General features: G+C 39.4%; 1 protein-coding gene across 2 annotated transcripts in view; it reads right to left on the minus strand.

The window, feature by feature from the left end:
- The window catches only part of LOC129764681 (uncharacterized), a 96,539-nt gene that overhangs the window by 36,552 nt on the left and 42,812 nt on the right, over nucleotides 1-17,175 (minus strand). The window contains exons 3-6 of one of the 2 annotated variants that reach the window (XM_055764029.1): nucleotides 15,194-15,310; nucleotides 14,644-15,134; nucleotides 8,639-8,755; nucleotides 8,524-8,582 (exon numbers count right to left, since the gene is read on the minus strand). In XM_055764029.1, the coding sequence (XP_055620004.1) occupies nucleotides 8,567-8,582; nucleotides 8,639-8,755; nucleotides 14,644-15,134; nucleotides 15,194-15,310 (741 nt within the window). In that variant the 3' untranslated portion in view covers nucleotides 8,524-8,566. Of the gene's footprint in view, nucleotides 1-8,523; nucleotides 8,583-8,638; nucleotides 8,756-14,643; nucleotides 15,135-15,193; nucleotides 15,311-17,175 lie in introns of those variants that run through there. The other variant, XM_055764028.1, reaches the window with a different exon arrangement.

Genomic DNA, 17,175 nt, shown 5'->3' on the forward strand with positions numbered 1-17,175 from the left:
TCTTGATTTTACCACACCTGAATCTGATAGACCTTTGACTATATTATTAGGCATACCTCTTTTGTTAACACCTTGATCGACAAAGAATAAAATGGTCTTTATACATTCACGTTCAAGAGTAGACGCGTTCTTTTATTCTACGTTACAAACGGCCCAGACTCTACAGGTACTACTTGCGTCAATTTTATTAGTAGTACTTAGTTGAGATTTCTATGCCGAATAATACGCCTTGAATGCATTCTGTAGTGGCAAGCTCTAGAATACGCGTGACCACAGTGCAAGTCGGAAGAAATTTCTTTGACGAAAAATCCCCCGGCAAGTCGGAACAAATTTCTTCGACGAAAAAAACCCGGCCAGAACGGGAATTGAACCCGAACTCCCGGTATTATAATGTAGGACGCTAACCACTCGGCCACTGGAGCACATGTTCGAAGCTTATGAATGCCGATACTCTTTTTAAAATTAAGGCACTACTATAACTACTATACCACGCACGAATTTTTTAGTTTGCAAGTGAATCATTTTTTAGTTTCTTTAAAATGTTATCTTTGATGTTCATCTTGCTGGTGCTCTAGCCACGTATGTCTTGACATAGAAGTTTTGACGTAGAACTACGTCTTTCATTAAGGGTGCCAAATCAGAAAACAGGTCACGTTTTTATGAAATAAAGTTAACATCAATAACTATTTTTGCCGCGAACGGATTTTGGCGATTTCCATACTAAACGAATCGGAAATTCCCTAAAATTTGTTTAATATGCTATACATTAGAATCCCTTGGTTTGTAAATGGTTAAAATTCATGAAAACTTTAAGCGTTTCTATTTTCCCATACACTTGGTCAGTCCATTTGTGTGCTTTCCCGAACAGAACAGTCAATAACGAGCAACTTATCGACGAGTAACGAAGGGGAAATCGTAGGATATGAAGTCACCGTGAACAAAGGAAAAGAAGAAGAATGAAGGGGAATACTTGCCTAGAGTATAAACATTGGATCTCGCTGAGGCAAACTTTCATTCGGCATTGGACTGTTAAGCAATCCAGTTCACTTTGCTTTCGCTGCGCTTCGATCTAAGATTGGACCCCACCAGTGGTAATTCAACTTGAATATCGTCGTGTGGTTTTTCCATTTCGTTTTTCGCGTTATTCGTATCGTGTGTTTTTCTTTCCGCGTCATAAATTGGACGCTTCGCATAGTGTGTGATGAGCAAGAAGAAGAGAAAGGCTGGCTCGAGCCCTGCAAAAAACGAACGCATTGCCGGGGGCAATAAAATTTCGAGGCAAACGTCATCTAATGATGCACGCAATGTTAGTGCAGTGAAAACCGCTCGCACTGAACCGAGCCTTCGCATCGAACAACAGCGAAGTAGGCGACTTCGGCGCGTCGGTCGAAAATGTAAACGCCGTTACCCAGGAAGCAACCAGCTCCCCCCGCTAGTGGTGAACGCGGTTGTTCTTGACAAACTCATCAGCGAATTTGCATCGATGGGTGTTACAGCAGAGTACAAGCTGTGTGGCATAATTCAGTCTTTTTCCAAGCAGTGAACATTGTTTGTTTTCCGTCATAACGGCTTCGATGGTGCTTTTGACATTGCATGAATGTATTAAATTGACGTCATGGCGAAGCAGGCGTTAAGTTCGTGCGCCAAAAAATCATTTGGGGAATACCAACCTCTTTAATGTCGTACTGGAATGGTATAAGTTATTTGGGTTCGCGTGCCAGTCGCAAAACAGCCTTCAACTAGGATTGCATTTGCACTAGTCTTGATCATAATGAAGCAATGCTACTGTTTTCGAGGTTGTTGATATTAAAAAAAGAGTTTATTTCGCTTGTTTAATCACCAAGAAAGTGAATGCCGTTCAGAAATTTTGTATGTGATTAGGTTTCGCTTGCCAGTAGCAAAACATCCTCCACTAAGGGTGACAGCTGCGCTTAGCTCGAGTATGAGAAAGTAATGCAACTTTTTTTCGAGGCCAGTAATATAAACAGAAGTGTTTCTTTTGAGAACAGCGCAAAATGATGAGAAGTGTTTATATGCCTAGTAGTTTCAAGCAAACAATGTATGGCTCTGTATGCATGCTATGGCGAACGCTTGTTTGGCGCTTGGTTTACGTTGTACGAACGATGCCTGGAGGTGCAACTCCACTGAGGCAATACTAAATAACATGTAGCATGATATGCAAGCATCAAATATCATCGGTGTTGTTATTGTTGTTGTTTCCTCGCGGTGCCAAAGATATGTTGGTATAATCAACTGTAACCGAGTAATGTCAATTGCGAAAAAGGCCACCGGAATAGCGTTCGAGGTAAATTTTCAATACATTGACATGACATAAATTGCGACATACGATCAGCTAGTGTATTGTTCTGCGAAGGCAAGAATAAATCATCAGTCAATTATCGTCAACTGATTTTACAATGAAAAAAAGCATTTCAGAGATTGTTCTACTAAGCAGTTGTTTCTAAAATTTAACAGCATTATAGAATAATATCCGAAGGTTTAAAAAAGCGTCTTTTATAAAGTAACAGCGTAGTTCTACGTCAACAATGCGGTCGTATCTTGGACACAACCTCCTATAATTTTTTTTTCATTAAAACCTCAAGCTTTCGAAACAAATTGATTTTGGAACCATTTGCAAAATAGTTGCCGGTTCACCCAGTAACAGGTGGATGTTATAACACTTGCTATAACATTCAAGTTGGATATCGCAAAAAAAAAACTAGTCAAAACTCACAGAGAGGGTTTCAAAAGAAATGCGCAATATTCCCTAAAAATCTCAAATTAACAAAACTTTTCGTGAGCTACGTGGATACGGCTGATCACTGGAGGTGGTATGAATACCTAGAAATCAATTTTTCTGGTTAATCCTCATTTTTTGTTCAATAACTCCACGACGAATTGAAATTTGCATATTATTTCTTTTGTTTCGAAAAACGTAATATAAATGAAACATTTTCAGTGATAAAATCGAGAGTGTTATAAGCGAGACGTGATAAAAACGCCCAGTGATGTAAAGGGTGTGTCACATCAAATTGCATCACGGAAAAAACGCTGTAGAAATTTAATTTTTAGGAATTATATCTTCAGCTTTCGCTTGTGTCACATCAAATTGCATCACAGAAAAAACGCTGTAGAAATTTAATTTTTAGGAATTATATCTTCAGCTTTCGCTTATAATCAGATAAGAGTGTATAGATCACGTTGGCCATGCTTTACTGTAAATTTTTCGTAAATTTGGAAAAATGTCGTCGAACGAAAAAGAGCGTCGTGAATTAATTCTGTGCACTCATTTCGAGAATCCGGAGTTGTCACATCGGGACATCGGTAAGATGCTGGGAATCGTCCAATCCACGGTCAGCAGAGTACTGAAACGATACTTCGAGAACCTAACCATCGACCGGAAGGTGAAGAACGGCAAAAATGGATGCTCCGTCAGTGAAAAAGATCACAAGCGCGTAGTTAAGCAGTTTAGACGTGATCCGAGAAGTTCGGTCCGGGATGTCGCCAATAAGCTAAATTTGTCAAGTTCATTCGTCCAGCGGACCAAGCAGCGGGAGGGCCTGCGTACATAGAAGGTTCAGAAGGCTCCTAACCGCGACGAAAGGCAAAACATGGTGGGGAAGACGCGAGCCCGGAAGCTGTACACCGAAATGCTGACGAAGCCGCATTGCCTGGTAATGGACGACGAAACCTACGTCAAAGCGGACTTTCGTCAGCTGCCGGGCCTGTTGTTCTTCTCCGCAGAGGACAAATTCAGCGTTCCGGAGGAGATTCGCGAGCAGAAACTATCCAAGTTTGCAAAAAAGTACATGGTGTGGCAAGCGATCTGCTCTTGCGGAAAGCGGAGCGCCCCCTTCGTAATGACCGGCACGGTAAACGGGCAGGTTTACCTTAAGGAGTGCCTACAGAAGCGCTTACTACCACTATTGAAGCAGCACGAGGGCCCGACCATCTTCTGGCCGGATCTCGCTTCGTGCCACTATTCAAAGGACGTGTTGGAGTGGTACGAAGCCAACGGGGTCACCTTCGTGCCAAAGGAAATGAACCCGCCCAACGCGCCGGAGCTTTGCCCAATAGAGAAATATTGGGCGATTATGAAGCAGGCCCTCCGGAAGAACCCAAAAGTTGTCAAATCGGAGGCGGACTTCAAGAGAAAATGGATTTCTGTTAAAAAAAAAACTACAACCTGACGTTGTACAGAACCTTATGGACGGGGTAAAGAGGAAGGTGCGAGCATACGGGCTTGGGCTCGATGTATGAATAAAAAGAAAATGCCAAAAGTTGTTTAATAGTTTTTATTTTACTGTCTAAAATTTTCAAAAGGATCGGTCTATTGGGCGAATTTTTACAGCGTTTTTTCCGTGATGCAATTTGATGTGACACACCCTTTAATCGAGACGTCACTGTATTTGCTATCCGGCCGGATACCGGATATTAAATAAAAATCAAAAAATACTCATTGACACACTATATATCTTTTCTTTTTTGAAATAAAAATAATATCAACTTATAACATTATTTTCTTAACTCTTTTATTATAATTTTTTAACACAACCGATTACACTGAAATCTTTTTTACGCGACTGATGCGCTACATCACCGCTACGCGCTCGTGACAGCTACATACGCAAACGCTGTCATGCAAAATAAAAAAAGACGGGTGGGTAATGTCGGGGACATAACCGGAGTGACGTAGGACTATACAAAGGGGACAGCTTTTGCTAAATATATATTTTAAATATATTGTTTTATTTTCTTCTGCTACGTGAATACCTACCTATCTACCTGAAAAATGGATTAGTTTACTGTTTACTCTTCATGAACATGTTGGGGGTTCTAAAAAGAACCTTTGGTGTGGTGTTTTTGCGTTTTTTTTTACAAACTTTCTCAATTTTTTCTCGCTGTCTTATAGTTAAATCTTGATTTTTTTCCGAAGGCTTTGTACTTATTAAATGTTAAATGCAGGGCATCTTTCGACGTATGCACATATCGTACAATCAAAATGATGGCTGTGATAGGGGATGCATAGGTGGTCATCAGCTCATTCACTATCATATATTTCACTATTGAGCACATTACCGTACCTTAAACTGTATCCGTGTTTCGGAGACGAATGAATTGTAAGATTTGTAGTTTCCGCAAACAAAGTAAATAAAAATGAAAAAGAACTGAGGTTTTGGAGACGAACTCTACGATCTGTCGAGAAATAAACGAGCTATAAGCGTTCTGAAAAACCAACAGTAAATACATGGACGAATGACCTTCAGATTAAAGCCCTTTAAAATAAGAACAGAGCAGCAGGAAATACATAAAGGCGAATGAACTGCAAAGTTCAAAGCCTCTTAAAAACAAAGAAAGAAGAATAAGGAAATACATAGCTCATCATGTTGCTCCTTAGTTATTTTTCTATACAATGAAGATGAAACGTCATTCATTTTTCAACATCAGTTATCAACCAAACAAAACAGTTCTTGCTACCGAGAAAATTCGTTAATGCCATCCTGCATACAATGTGTTGTAATTTGAAGCCATTTTTAATTCGGAAACCATGCATGGGTTTGTGAAAACTGAATGATCAATTTAAAAGACCCCAACCACCAATAAGTTCAAGAACAAGATAAACAAAATAAATCAGTTTATATTATATGTCATATTATGTCTCTTTACAATGCATTGGTATTGTGAAACACTTTCAATAACTCTTCTTTGAAAGGTTTAATGGCCCTGAAAAGCGCCGTGTTTTACGGTGGCTGGTTTTACCACCAAAGCAGTCTGTATAAACAAACTTTTTCCTTCTTCTACCTGCTTCCGTTTTGCGATTGCGTTTGCCACTCGCTGAAACTAGTTGTTGCCACCGAACCGAATGTGCTCTGTTCTGTTCGGTTTTGCGGGTTTTTTTTTATTGTTGTGAGCAGCTTTGCAAGCCAACTCGAGCACTCCGGCGGCCGAAATTCTATAACCGCTATTAGGTATACTGGTGCTCCGGCACCAATCCGTTGATGCGATGTGATGTGAAACGATGCCACACAACCACACTGATTTACGGTTTGAAAGAGAATGATATATTTTTCAGCGGATCCGCGCCTTTTGTACGCTAGCGGTACACACTCACAGGATAGAGACAAATCAGCAGACTAAGCCAAAGGGGCGAGTCCAACGAGACGAACGAAAGCGATGGCAAAAAAATACATTCATTACGATTTGTTCGCAAAATTATCAGGATCACAAATTATCTTTAATCTAAAGAGTTTATTGTTTTGTTATCACTCGATATCCCCATCTTGTTCGGCTAAACCTTCCTGTTTAGCGATTGCGTTTGCCACTCGCCACAGCTTTCACAGTTGGAAAATTTCTTCCCATCCAGCTTGTGACATGTTGTACAGTAAATTACATTTAATGCGACGTGCCGAAACACCACTCAGTGTCGCATTGGAGGCGATTTTAACCTGTAATTGAACATTTGCGATGACAGTGGTACAGTGTCGACTTTCGATGTGGGGTCATAATTTGGACCTCGAACTTTATGTTTACAAAAATGTCCAACTAAATATGTCGCATTACAGGTCCGTCCAATTAGCTGAATGTCGAGCTAAATGTAAATTACTGTACTTTCAATCTAGAAGCAATTTAAAAATTAATGAATATTGAATAATCGGGAAAGTCCCCAACCATAAATAAGCTCAGAACAACTGCCAAATTCACATACTCATCATATACTGGCAAACAAATTATGAAAAAATCAATTTGTGTTTTATTATTATTTTGGATATTATTTTAGAAAGCATTGAACTGTATTTCGTAAACTCTTTTTTGAAAGGTTTAATGGCCCTGATAAGCGCCGTGTTTTATGGAATTTTAGAAAACTTAGTACTCGTGGTTTTGAAAAAAAACCATTTCGAACGCCCTCGATGCCGCCTTATTCTGGATTTGCCACCAAAGAACAAACTTTTTTCTTCTGCTACCAGCTGCCGTTTTGCGATTGCGTTTGCCACTCGCTGCAACTGCCTGTTGTTGTCTTGATGTCCACCGAACCGAATGTGTTCTGTTCTGAATGCGGGTTTTCTTATCGTCGCGAGCAGCTTTACCAGCCAACTCGATCACTTCGACGGCCGAAACTATATAACGCCGACTAGGTGGACTGGTGCACTGGTACTAACGCGCTCGGCCTAGCTACCCTTGCGGGGAACTCCAGATCAACACGGTTCGAGCGGGATTTTGCCTTTCCCTTCACTTTTTCTCCTTTGCCATGTCCAGACATGGCTGCTTGGGTTGGTTTGTTGAAGTATTTTGATGCGAACCGATGTGGTGTACGGTTTGAATGAGAATGATCGTTACGGCAGCGGAGCGGGGATTTTTAAGCTGACTGGCTGGCTCGAGATTTACGCATGTGTGAGACAGCGACCAATGTTTCGTTCATTTTTTTCTTTTTCCTTTCCAATGGTGCTTCGTTCTATTTCGCTGCTGCTCTGGTTGCCCGTTTTGGTCGGTACGATTTGAGGAGCACAAAATGGACCAATCAAAAATAGGCACATAGTGCATTTGGACAATGCTTGATATTTCACAATTATTCAATTATTTATCTCAAGAAAAATGAAATGTTATTCATTATGATAGATGCGTAGATATATTTCCTATCAATTGATGCCAAAACCATTGCGATCTATTGAGAAATGCTCGAGTTATAAGCGTTCCAAATTTTGCATTTTTTTCTACTTGTTCAGTGCCTAGATTTCCATTTCACCCCCTATATCTTCCGGTTAGACGTAGTTCTACGTCAAAAATCGCGTAAGAACGAACCCAGAGTACACATTGCTGCAAGGAGCTGAAAGGAGCTGAAAGATAAACTCTAGCAAACGTATCCAATTGGGGATACTGCATAGAGTTTAATAACCACCAAACATATGGAATGTGATTACGATTGATGTGTTTGTGATGTGCGAATGTTTTTGCTTAACAGTCGATATCGTTAGTAATTGGATTTTGAACGCGACGCTGACTATCATTTTCATTTGCCACTCCGTTGAAACTGTCCCAAAAAAATGTCGTGAGCTTCGCGTGATTGCGTTCATTCAGTTTCGTCTCTTCGTTTATTAAATGTTGAAGTCAGCGTTCAGTTGTTATTCTCGGAAAATTCGTCGTCAAATATTTTATACACTCCAATAAAATTTCCTCTCGGCTGTTATAAGAACTTCTGAATAGTATGACTCGAGCCTCAGGTCCAAAAAAGTTACAATTAGGTAATTTGGATCTTGTCCTGAGTTGAAATGACTTCCCAATCCAGCATTTAAAGATACTCTCATACGAGTAAGTCGGTGTTCTATGTACATACGCTTTTTTTTATGTAGCAACATGCGAAATTACCTCGGATGCAGGAGTATTTTTTGTTACTTTTTCAAACGGCTTCAGAAGTCTTGCGCACTGCTTCATAAAGCCCCACTGTCATTTCGTCAAATAAATGTGTGTAGTCGCCTATGATGGTTTTGATTTGTTGTGAAGTAAGTGTACCCCTCTCAGTTTATCATCCCTGAAGACAGTTCCTCATTTTTCCATTTTTAATAATACTTTATTAAAGAATATTTGTTCTATACGAAAAATTGAAAAAATAGTTTTTTATATTTTATGTATTTTTTTTTATTACTCCCTAAAATGTGATCCTTTATTTGGTTCATGCACACATGCAGTTTCTCCCAGTTTCATATTCGCAAATAGAGAGCCGAATGTCCGGTATCCGGCCAAACAACTATCCCTTTCATCACTGAAAAAAAATATTTAAAAAAATGAGTTTAATACTTTCTTCTGTCTGTTTACACCTTCTCAAATAACATTAATATCAAGAGCTAATACAAATATTTTGCAAAAAGATAGAGAACGTTGCTGCGTTTCATTCAATAATTTGTAGCAATCGTTCACACAATCATGTCTCATTTCTGTGGTCACATTTGAATAAACCGTTCATAACAATGACGCTAGAAATACCATCTGTCATAGAATACTGTTTTATTAGTTTTTTTTCTTTTGAACTACCGAAAATATAGCTGATATTCTCATACAGGTTGACTTCATCAACCAAAAAACAGGAAGTGGGTTATATGTATGGTATAACCGCAAGGGTGACGTAGGACTATCGTTGATTTAGAGATCATTTGTTTGAAGTTGAATCTAAATCCATTCTGAATGAATGAATATTTGGGGGACTTCGAAAACGAGAGCGTTACGTTGGAGGCACAAGGTTTTATGCATCCAATATAGGATACGAAAAACCTTGTTCTGAAGAATAATCTTCAGAAGCTAACCTACTAACTGTACTTTATTGACAAATCACAAACCCAAATGTATTATATGGATATTTTATGGATAAAAAACATTAAAATAAACTCTTTCGCTTGAATGTAATTTTCAATTCCAAGGGGAACTGGCAGATTATTTTCCAGCAACGATTAGATTTTTCCACATTTTCCTCGATACTGGAAGCCCACCAGTGGTTAATACTAACTCGATAACCACCTGTTAATAGTACTTGATTGAAAAATATTTGGTCACAGTGTTACATGGATAGAAAACATTCAAATAAACTCTTTCACATGAATGTATTTTTAAATTCCCTGAGGAACTGTCAGATTATTTTCCAGAAATGATTAGATCTTTCCGGAACTTTCTCGATGCTGAATGGCATCCAAACGGCAAGAATTCTGCGCGTGTATGTGTCGATCCTTCGCCGTCCACCTCCTCCAGCACGTTAGGCAACGATGTTGTCTTGTCGATGTCCTCACGAAAAATGAATGTGTCTCACCACCAGAATATCGCTTAAGTATGCTTTTTGTGTGTGATTGAATCGAGAGAAGGTGTGGTTTACGATGGCAATTTGGCGACTGAGCAATAATCGATTGCGGGCGCATACAATATTGGATACGGAAATATCCTACTGATGGGGAAGAATAATCTTCAGAAGCTATCCTGTTAATTGCGATTGATTGAAAATTCACAAAACCAAATGTATTTGGCCACAGTGTTACATGGATAGAAAACATTCAAATAAACTCTTTCACATGAATGTAATTTTAAATTCCCCGAGGAACTGGCAGATTATTTTCAGTAACGATTAGATATTTCCACATTCTCCTCGATACTGGAAGCCCACCAGTGGTTAATACTAATTTGATAACCACCTGTTAATAGCACTTGATTGAAACATATTTGGTCACAGTGTTACATGGATAGAAAACATTCAAATAAACTCTTTCACATGAATGTATTTTTGAATTCCCAGAGGAACTGGCAGATTATTTTCCAGAAATAATTAGATCTTTCCGGAACTTTCTCAATGCTGAATGGTATCCAAACGGAAAGAATTCCGCGCGTGTATGTGTGTGTAGCTTCCCGGGGAACCGTTTGTGGCATCACTCTCCTCCTGATGGATTCCCTTCTGACCTAGGGTGCACAAACAGGCTCTTGGTGACACCGTTCATCCGCGCTCTCATGATAAACGAAGAGCTTCACCACAACAGCGACAACATGCTCCAATCGCTGTTCAATTAGAACTGAGTGGATTTCCGAGCGGCGCTCGCTTATATACCGATTGGTGATTTCAATAGCCTATTTTGAAAGCAATTTTAAGACTATTGAAACAAGTTTTTGGATCAAAAAGTAACAAGTATAGAACGCGTAGACATTTTATCTTTCGAATGAAGTGTTTATCATACCATTTCGTTCAGTTGTTTAGGAGCTATTAACGCTCAAAATCTCGGTCTCCGGCGTAACGCTTTCGTTTTCGAAACTTTGATTTTACACCCCGGTATAGAAATGAAAGACGTAGTCCTACGTCAAAAAGCTGTTTTCCTCATAGACGAAAACACATATTACACCAGCTCAAAAATTAAGTGCATGTTATTAATAATTGCTCGACTATTTGATAAACAATATTGTGCTCTGGCGAATAACCGCAACGGTTCAAACCGCTGATTTTTATTTTATGATTATTCTATATACTCTTTATTTATATTTAAATGCCTATCTCATCAAATTCCTATTCAACTTGAACGAAAAAAACAGGAAGTGGGTTATATCTATGGTATAACCGCAAGGGTGACGTAGGACTATCGTTGATTTAGATATCATTTGTTTGAAGTTGAATCTAAATCCATCCTGAATGAATGAATAAATAAATATTTGGGTGACTTCAAAAACGAGAGTGTTACTTTGAAGACTCAAGGTTTTATGCATCCTTTCTGAGTATGAAAATTTCGGCGACTGAGCAATAATCGATTGAAAATTATATAATTTTGGCGATACGAAACATTTTCCGTTTTTCATGTTATGCATCCATTATTGGATACGAAAATATCCTACTGATGGGAAAGAATAATCTTCAGAAGCTTTCCAGCTAATTACACTTGATTGAAAAATTACGAAATCAAATGTATTTGGTCGCTGTGTTCGCCATATAATTCAAAAACGTTAAAATAAACTCTTTCGCATGGATGTATTCTTCAATTCCCAGGGAACTGACAGATTATTTTTCAGCAACGATTAGATCTTTCCGGAATTTTCTCGATGCTGTATGTCATCCAAACGAAAATTCTCGTTTCAGTTTGGCCTGCAAAAAACTTTTCTGAACTCTAATCCATCAAATTTGGAGCCCTGAAAAGGGCCGTTGATTATATGCTAAGCTAATATAGCACCCTCTCCTTGGATTCGACGGGCCAGCTGAATGTCCTTGGGCATGATGTGACGCGTTTTACGTGGATAGCACACAAATTTGTATCTTCGAATAAGCCTCCTGCAGCGTCATAACCGCGGAACTTTGGAAGCGCAAGTCGGTTTTGAAGTCCTGAGCAATTCCACGATCCAAAAGCTGCAAAGGTAGCTTGCGGATCAGCAATTCGGTCGACTTCCGATAGCGATGAATTTCACGCAAAGTTCCCGGTCGATAGCGATGTGGCTTCTCCACCTATCCTGCTACTGGTGCGCTTATCCGAGCTGCTTTCGTGTGCCTTACCACTGAAAGACTAACCTGCTATCTGCTTGGTCCCAAACAAACGAGTCGTCACGGTGCGAGAGTAGAGTAAGAAATGAACGAAAGCAAAGGAAGCGTCATTTTATAACCTGTTTTCGAAGCTATCATTAAGCTATTGAAACAATTTTCCGACTCAATAAATAGCAATCATATAACTCTTGGACATTTTATCTTTTGTATGAAATGATTATCACTGTTCCGTTGATCCGAAGCAGAATGAATCACGCATAAAGAAGGAATGGATTTTTTCTTGGAATTTACTCAGCAAAAATAATTTACTCAGCAAAAATAATAAATAATAATGTTCATTTCTTACTCTACTCTCGCACCGTGAGGACACGAGCTCGTTAGTCTTTCGCAGACAGCTCGTTAGTCATTCGGTGGTAAGGCACACGAAGTCAGCTCGGATAAGCGCACCAGTAGCAGGATAGGTGGAGAAGCCACATCGCTATCGACCGGGAACTTTGCGTGAAATTCATCGCTATCAGAAGTCGACCGAATTGCTGATCCGCAGCTACCTTTGCAGCATTTGGATCGTGGAATTGCTCAGGACTTCAAAACCGACTTGCGCTTCCAAAGTTCCGCGGCTATGACGCTGCAGGAGGCTTATTCGAAGATACCAATTTGTGTGCTATCCATGCAAAAAGCGTCACATCATGCCCAAGGACATCCAGCTGGCCCATCGTATCCGAGGAGAGCGTGCTATATTAGCTTAGCATATAATCAACGGCCCTTTCCAGGGCTCCAAATTTGATGGATTAGAGTTCAGAAAAGTTTTTTACAGGCCGAACTGAAAGGAGCATTTAGCGAAAATCGTGGTTTCGATAATAATTCGTTACCGATAGGTGCCATGGATATGGATTTCTTAATGAAGAATATGAAATACATGACATGATGTAGTGAATATATCCGAAGAAATCACTTTGGTGAAACTGCATTATAAAATTATTTGTGTACGAATGCCGCAATCGATAGTCGACTCTAATTTGCGCTGGGTAATTTCCTCGGAGGACTCGATTCCTCCTTTGAACATTAATAATCTCTTTCTGGCAAAACGATGTGGTATGAATCACATTATTTGAATGATAGAATGAAGAAGTTTTCTGCCAATTTCCTTCAACCTCCAAACGTATCTTTCTCCCGTTTGTCGTTTTCGCGTTCACTAATCCTTTCTCACAACACCCATTTCTCGTTTGAGAAATTGTTGAGTAAACATTGTTTGCCAGTGCGCGTAGAGCGGGAATTCCTAAAGATTCATTGCACCTCTAATAAATTGCCGAAAGACGTGGTCTTACGTTGATCGCACTTGATTGAAAAAATCCAAAACGAAATGTATTTGGTCGCAGCATTATATGAGTAGAAAGCAAATAATCGCTCGAAAATGACTTGATTTTCGCGATGTGAAACATTTTCCGTTTTTCATGATGGGGAGAAAAATATTCAGAAGCTTTTCTGTTAATTGCGATTGATTGAAAACGAAGTTCGAAGTCGTCAACACGATTTTATTCTTCCGCTCCTAAAACAAATTTCTCCGCGCCGTCTGCACTGCCGAACTGAGAAGCCGCTATGCCTCATAATGTAAATACATCATTTATTTGCCTGCCCGTGCGGTACGCGCCGTTTACGCAACGTGCCGGACAATATAAAAGGGCCTTAATGATAGTAGCTTAACACCAGTAGCAATTATAAGAGATTGCAGCCAAGGCGCGTAGAAGTATATCCTAAGGTGGGCCAACTTGCTAAAACCACTCTTCAGCCATCTTGGAAGTCTACTGTGTTTTGTTTGTAAACAAAACACAATACGCTAGTGCCGAAGCTCGTTCCTGATCAGTCTGTCTCTTTCACGCTTCAAGCAAATAATTCCCCTTCTGCTTTCTTCCGTACTGTTTTCATATACCGTTCCCCTAACCAACTTAGTGACGAAACGGCCTCACCTAGTACCATAGACCCGTCTTGATTGCAGCAAGCCAATTGTGATTACCCTCTCTCTTTCTCTCTCTCCCCTCTCTCTCTTTCTCTCTCTCTCTCTCTCTCTCTTCTCTCTCTCTCTCTCTCTCTCTCTCTCCTTTCTCTCCTTTTTCTCTCTCTAGTTCTTTCTCCTTCTTTCAAAAACGATCATCGATACGATTGGATTATGAGCTCTAGACCACGGTGACATTGGGCCTGATAACGAACGTCACTTCACAGTGAAAACGAAATGAAGTGCATATAACCTTGCACATCAATAATTCCGTTTTCATCATGAAGTGACGTTCGTGATTAGGCCCATTGCTTCGGAGTACATACGACAACTTACGAGCTCTTGATTCAACGATTCGTTTTCAAACCATTTTACCGACATAAAGTGCCTCAAAGCTCGGTACTGTTCTCTGGTTTGGTCTATCTTGGAGTACTCAACCGTAGTTTGGGCTCCGTATTACAACATCAACATACCTACATACCGTTTCAATTCATATAGCGTGAATGTAACCCTAACTCAGAATACAACACGTCTGTTAATATTACTACAGTGGTTGTACGATTTACATGATTGAGATTGTTGTATTCTTAGCAAAATAACAAACAATTACTTAAAAATAACAAAACATATGGGCGAGAAACATTTGATTGCATTAGGATATTTCACTTACCCTTTACGCCTGAATTCTGGCTTCGTTTGCATTGAGAACATGCCTCCATAGTAAGATTGTAGACTCCATGCAGCAAGTTCATTATTGGATTTGTTGAACACACCAAAACCTGGGAGTTGATTCATTAGTTTTTCGAAAAGTTCAACGCTTTCAATGTCACTAGCAGGATATAAATCGTGAATGTCCTTAACGTTACAGATTCTCAACGGTTGAAGAACGGCTTCATTTTCTGGTAATGGTTCTAATTCTAAATCTAGCTCAGAAGGGCAATCGTGAACATAGATATCCCCATATATGTGTCCAACAAGTTGTCCATTTACTTTTGTGCGGAAAATATTATCCATTTTATTCATGATTCCGACATGTGTGAAATTCATGTAAATTGGTTCAGTCCAGTTAAACAGAACATCCTCTTGTTCTATTAACGACATTTTGTCTAGTTGTTCAGGCGGACAAAATATTCCAACGCTTTCGTACATCTTATTACTAGGCTGAAAAAGATATAAATATGGCTTTGATAAAAGGATATTTGGTTTGAATTTATACTAACAGTGAGCGTGCATCCAGGGAAATGCAAGCAAACTACATCTTTCGGCCATGATTTCGATACATAAAAATGGAATTGCCAAATTCTATCACTCAGGTACGTCCTTATCGTTTGATGAAACTAGAATAGAAACAAATATTTTTTTTGTTAAGAGTTCATTATTTCTCATAATATATTATAGGGTGGGGAAAAAGTAATCCATTTTTTTGGTGAAATTCAAACATTTTTTTAATAAACTTCGGATTGTCCGTTTTGTGTCGAATATGCACCGTTTTGTAAAATGTGTTGTCATTCTAAAGGTAGTTTCATAATGCCTCTCTCGTAGTAGTCTTAGTCCTTATTGGCGAAAAACTCCAGCTATCGATTTTTACTGTCTTCTCTTGATCACAATTTCTTATAACTCAGGAAGTTTTGAAATGCGAGTAAAAGGTGATAATCGCTTGGTGCCAGGTCCGGACTATACGGTGGATGCATTAAAACATTCCATCAAGTTCCCGGAATCTCTGGCGAGTCATTATAGACATGCGTTGTCATGACGAAAATCAACACCTCTTCTATTGGCCAATACTGGATGTTTGTGGTCAATAACTAGCTTCAAACGGTTATGTAGAGATCTGAATTTAGTGTATTGCACTTAAACGAAAAAAAATTTAAAATTCAAAAATTTCAAAAAAAATGAAACAAAAAAAATGAATTGCACTTATTTTTGACGTAGAACTACGTCTTTCATTAAGGGTGCCAAATCAGAAAACAGGTCACGTTTTTATGAAATAGAGTTAACGTTAATAACTATTTTTGCCGCGAACGGATTTTGGCGATTTACATATGGTTTGTAAATGGTTAAAATTCATGAAAACTTTAAGCGTTTCCATTTTCCCATACATTTGTTCTGTCCATTTGTGTGCTTTCCCGAACAGAGCTGTCAATAACGAGCAACTTATCGACGACCAACGGAGGGAAAATCGTAGGGTTTAAAGTGAACAAAGGAAAAATAGAAGAATGAAGGGGAATACTTGCCTAGAGTATAAACAGTGGATCTCGTTGAGGCAAACTTTCATTCGGCATCGGACTGTTGAGCAATCCAGTTCACTTTGCTTTCGCTGCGCTTCGATCTAAGATTGGACCCCACCAGTGGTAATCCAACTTGGATATCATCGTTTGGTTGTTCTGATCGTTTTTCGCGTTATTCGTATCTTGTGTTTTTCTTCCCGCGTCATAAATTGGACACTTTGCGTAGTGTGTGATGAGCAAGAAGAAGAGGCAGGCTCGAGCCCTGCAAAAAACGAACGCATTGCCAGGGGGAATAAAATTTCGAGGCAAGCGTCATCTAATGATGCACGCGATGTTGGTGCAGTGAAAAGCCACAACAGCGAAGTAAGCGACATCGGCGCGTCGGTCGAAAATGTAAACGCCGTTACCCTGGCAGCAACCAAAATCAAGCTCCCCCAGCAGGTGGTGAAGGCGGTCGCTCTTGACAAACTCATCAGCGAATTCGCAACGATGGGTTTACATCAGAGAACAAGCTGTGTGGCATAATTCAGTCTTTTTCAAAGCAGTTAACATTGTTTGTTTCCCGTCATCATAAGGGCTTCGTTGGTGCTTTTGAGAATGCATCAATGCATTAAACTGACGTTATGGCGAAGCAGGCGTTAAGATTGTGCGCCAAAAAATTATTTGGGGAATACCAATACCATCTTGAATGTCTTACTGGAATGTTATAAACTATTTTGGGTTCGCGTGCCAGTCGCAAAACTGGCTTCAACTAGGATTGCATTTGCGCTAAAATTGATCATAATGAAGCATTGCTACTGTTTTCGAGGTTGTTATTTATTTATTTATTTCATCGTCTTGGATATAAAGATTCCTACAGACTGTTTACTTAGGCTAGTTCCTTAATTCTATTTTTGAATACATTTTTGGATATATTAAAATCAAAACAATTATTCGCTACATTGAACTCACGGAAACATTTAAGTAGAGGACTG

This window comes from Toxorhynchites rutilus, chromosome 2 (genome assembly GCF_029784135.1).
Source record: "Toxorhynchites rutilus septentrionalis strain SRP chromosome 2, ASM2978413v1, whole genome shotgun sequence".
Taxonomy (NCBI): domain Eukaryota; kingdom Metazoa; phylum Arthropoda; class Insecta; order Diptera; family Culicidae; genus Toxorhynchites; species Toxorhynchites rutilus.